At 38.0% G+C, this 4413-nt stretch overlaps 1 protein-coding gene across 1 annotated transcript in view; it reads right to left on the reverse strand.

Moving 5' to 3' along the window:
• Positions 1–2462: 2462 nt before the first annotated feature.
• The window catches only part of LOC106534806 (phosphofurin acidic cluster sorting protein 1), a gene marked incomplete at its 5' end in the record, with an annotated part of 3578 nt that continues 1627 nt past the window's right edge, over positions 2463–4413 (reverse strand). Inside the window, 1 exon segment of the mRNA XM_014031568.1 lies at positions 2463–3911. Within this exon segment, the coding sequence (XP_013887022.1) occupies positions 3793–3911 (119 nt within the window).

A 4413-nucleotide genomic window follows, 5' to 3' on the forward strand; every position in this document is an offset into this window, starting at 1 on the left:
CACACACACACACACACACACACACACACACACACACACACACACACACACCGCAGCGAGATCAAGACTTACACACAGAACCAGTATCTCATAGGAAACAGACTTTGGGGTAAATCGTTTCTTATTGAAATGATGACATTTGAACACTTTTAATGATTGCCTTTTTTTGTCAGAAAGTTGGCAGCACAAAATAAAWTAACAGTTGTAAGTATTTTTTATGTTAGCAGAGACTCTCTACTGTATTTCAGACAAATTATTTGAGTTTGATGTATTGAGAAAGCTATTGAGCTTCCTTCTAATGAAAAAAAAATCAGCAAATGACAAACAAATACATCATTTCAATCACCTAAAAACAACTAAGATCCACTTCGTGAATAATTCAAGATTGCTTCTCACACTGGACTTTAGACCACTGATGTTCCGAAGCTACTAGTGAAGTAAAAATGTTAAAGGTTTCATTCCAAGTGGAAACATTTTGAATGTTTCCCTAAGTTTCTGAATCGTTTCCCAGCAAACCTTACTTGGGGAAATTAGAAAATGTGMTTGGCAAAAGGCTGTTTGGTAATATATTGCTATTTAAATTTGGGTTGCCCCATTTCAGTGATGACAGCTGACTGGAACAATCAGCTTAAAAGTTGTGGCACTTGCATTTAGTGGCCACTAGGGGGCAGCAGAAACAAGGTGAGCGCCACAATGACATTATTATTATTATTATTATTAACTGTAACCTTGGTTGAAAAAGACTAAATATGTTTTGCATGTGACATCTATAAAGCAATATAATGATTGTGCAGAATCTCTCTCAGCTTTCCAACTTTTAATTAATTTGCAACAATATGGTATAAAAAGTGAAACTACAGAGTAAATTAAATTAAAGTTGCTGACTCATTTTGACTAAAACAAGAAGCTTAAAGTAGCCAACATTCTCAGCAGATCTGGGTGGGTTTACAGTAAATACAAGAACGCGCCACTATAAATGATTAATTCATTCTAATGAGTTGAAATATGGGAAAGAAGAACTAAAAAATTTCATTTGTTGCTACTTTCACAACAAACACAGAAACTTTCTCTGTACTTCAAAATGTAATTCATTTTGGAATGAAACCTTAATGTTAGCATCAGGGTTGCGCAGTTCATTGTGAATTTATTGCTGCGATACAAAAACTTCAATAAACTGCATGCCTGTCATTTATTCTGCCACTGAATGGACCCACAGCTGATTATTAGGAAAGAGGAAATGATGAAACACAGATGTGTTGTGTTGTGAGGGCAGGAAGATGTGGGATTATTAAATCTGATTTTATAATCATGATTTTCAACAAAATATCAGCATATTATAATTTCCCCATATTATATTGTTACTGTCAGGCAGAAAGTTTGTATCTTGGACTCCATGTGGTCCCCTGCTCTTCCTCCTTCATTAGTCGTCTATAAAACCACAAACGGCGTGGCCGATGGAGTTGATTTATGCAAAAACATGAAAACAACAAACAAGGGTTCTGCCTGACAGTGACAATACACAATCTCTGCTAAATCCTAGCAGTCTGTCAAAAACTGATATTCAGCAGAAACTAAACTCCATCCACTGAAAGAAGCATTCAGTCAGTCCTTTAAGCCCTTTAGCAGTTAAAACAAAAAACTGCAGCTTTCAAAAAGGCAGCCGTGCCAACCCCGACAAAAGCTTGGAAAATTAAAACAACAAGAGTTCAACACCTTCTTGAAATCCTCTCCAGAGGAACACTGCATTTGTTAAAGGGATAGTTTGGTCATTTTGAAGGCATGTGTGAGGAGAAACAGGCAGAAATCCAGCTAAAGGCTAACAGCTAACGCTTTTCAGGGGCTAGCTGTTAGCCTGGTTGTCAGGAGGCCTTTTGCCTCTTTCTCCATGCTTTGACGGATACAGTGCTAACTATTTGTAACTAAGAGAACATCCTGGCAAAAATGACCAGATTATCTCTTTWAAATTCAGTAAACGGCACATGTAAACGAAACAACGTACATTCAAATATGTAGAATTTTCTTTTAAAAAAATATATCAGTCAGGGACCGACGTGAGTGTTTGCACAGCGGTGACCGTCGACCAGGAAGAGGAACGAACAAATGCCAGAAGCTACGAAAGCTTTCCATGTGAACCCCCGGGTGCTGCTAACACTGTAACATCAACACAAGAAGAAAAACAAAACAAAATCAAAATAAAGCTATCTAACGAAGTCGTCTTTTAAAAAAAAATAAAAGACTATTTAAATAAAGAAATTTTGCATTAATACTATTAAAAAATATATATATACAGTATTTGCAATACTTAAGTGGTGATGGCGAGCGTTACGATGAAGGCGACATGATTTAGAGTGGCGCCGGAGACTTTTTTTTTCTGATCGAGTTTATCTCGTGTTCATCTACAACCACTGATGATGACATCATCAATACACAGTGCCAACACACATCCTCCGTTACATCATATAAAAACTATTTATCGGAAATTTTTACGTTTTTTGTTTTAAACCACGTTACTCACATACACACACTCTTACGTGCACTCACTGATCACTTCACAACACGCTAGAAAAAGCACGTCGCAGATCTGCAGCTAAATAAATTCATTGATTTTTGTTGTTCAAAAAGAAAATATTGGGATTTATTTATTTATTTATTGTTTGTTTGTTTTTTGAGGAGAAAAGATTTGAAATCGTCACTGAAAATAAAGCTGCTCATTTTCAGACACATGGATGAAAACTGGCAACGTTGTGCTTTTTTTCTCCTTTCCTGGCTAATTTTTTTTACAGTAAAGTTACGACGAGAAAAATAAAAATAAAGTTCAATGATGTTAGGTTTCGCGCTGCTTGGACATGCATGTTGGGAGTTGTTTTTTTTTTGCATAATCGAAAAAGGTTTAAACTATATGTTTTACTAGCTGCAAAATCAGCCAAAATGGGTCCACGTGTGTTCAGACGTGCATAGCTAACAAGAGGAAAAACTGCACATTGAGAGTTTCAACTGGGACGTTAGTTTTCTGACTTTAACACAGTTTGCATCACAAACACCTTAAAAACAGGGAAGGTTTTACTGCTTTTCACAAGAGCACAATTCTAAAAAAAAAACACTTCCCCTTTCATATATATATATGTTTGGCATTAGACATCCAAATGATTTATTTTGTTACAGGGAAAAAAAGCTATTTTAAACAGAATGGAAGCCCTTGAAATAAAGAAGTACATCAGAGTGAGAGTTTTGAATAGGAGCTGTTCTGCAGGCATTTCTTCAAAGCCAGCTGTTTTTTTCTTGTCGACTGCAATCTCATGCTAACTGAAGTCCTGTGGCGTATTTTTTTTCTATTTTTTATTTTGAAGTTATTGTCTCTGGCACATCAGTGTGCGTGTGTGTGTGTGTGTTGTAGTTCTGTGGATGGGGTCTCTGAACGGAGTTTATCGGAGTTGCTCAGGGCTTGAATCTGGTTGCATGCGGTCGCATTCCTTAGAACAGAAACATAAAACGGCAGTTAGCTGATAAACTTGTGCTGTGATTTTCATCATAAACACACACACTGTACATTCACGTGTGCATGCATACTTATTGCACGCACAAAAACACACACATACACACACAACAGGGAGCATTAAAGTGACTAGTAGGAGTGCTGGACCCCCCTTCTCCCTAAGGAGAAAGAAGACGGATGTGGCTGGAGTTAGGTGAAGGAAACGGTCCGGCTGCCTGACTGGCTCTGCAGGTGTCGATCTGTGTGCTGAGTCCGACGGGTCACGGTGGGTGTGGGGGGTCCGAGTAAAAAGCTCAGTCCTACGACGGGGTCTTGTTGTAGCCGAAAAGTCCAACAGGTAGGTATTTGACGTGAGTGGGCCACTGCGCTGCCAGCTGGAAAAACTTGACGTCGTTCCACTCCACGCCGTCTATGGACACTAGAAAAACAAGAAGCGGTGCAGGCGGTGAGTAAAAGAGCAAAACTGCAACTCTAATTCTGAACACGTTGGGATGAGGTGTAAAATGTAATAAAAACCCTGGATTTAATTAGGGATGCACCAATAGGAAAATTTCAGCCGATATCGATATCCTCTATAATTATTGCTGTTATGGCCGATAACCGATATTTACCAATATTACACAAACACACAAATTATATTATACATATATGCACACACTTGGGTCTTTTTGATACATAAATAAASAACCAGACCTCTGACATGGCTCTACTTCAGTTATTCCTGGCTGTGCAGCATCAATWTCACTATCATGATCAAACAGATGCTGCTCAACCAACTATCTCCCCTCCAAAACACAAACACAAAGATAAAAAGTGGGAAATCAATATCGGATGGTAATATCAGCCCAGTTTTACATATCAGACTGATACCAATATTCTAAAAAATGACCAATATCGGCCGATACCGATATCAATACCGA

Source organism: Austrofundulus limnaeus, unplaced genomic scaffold (genome assembly GCF_001266775.1).
Source record: "Austrofundulus limnaeus strain Quisiro unplaced genomic scaffold, Austrofundulus_limnaeus-1.0 Scaffold1271, whole genome shotgun sequence".
Classification (NCBI taxonomy): domain Eukaryota; kingdom Metazoa; phylum Chordata; class Actinopteri; order Cyprinodontiformes; family Rivulidae; genus Austrofundulus; species Austrofundulus limnaeus.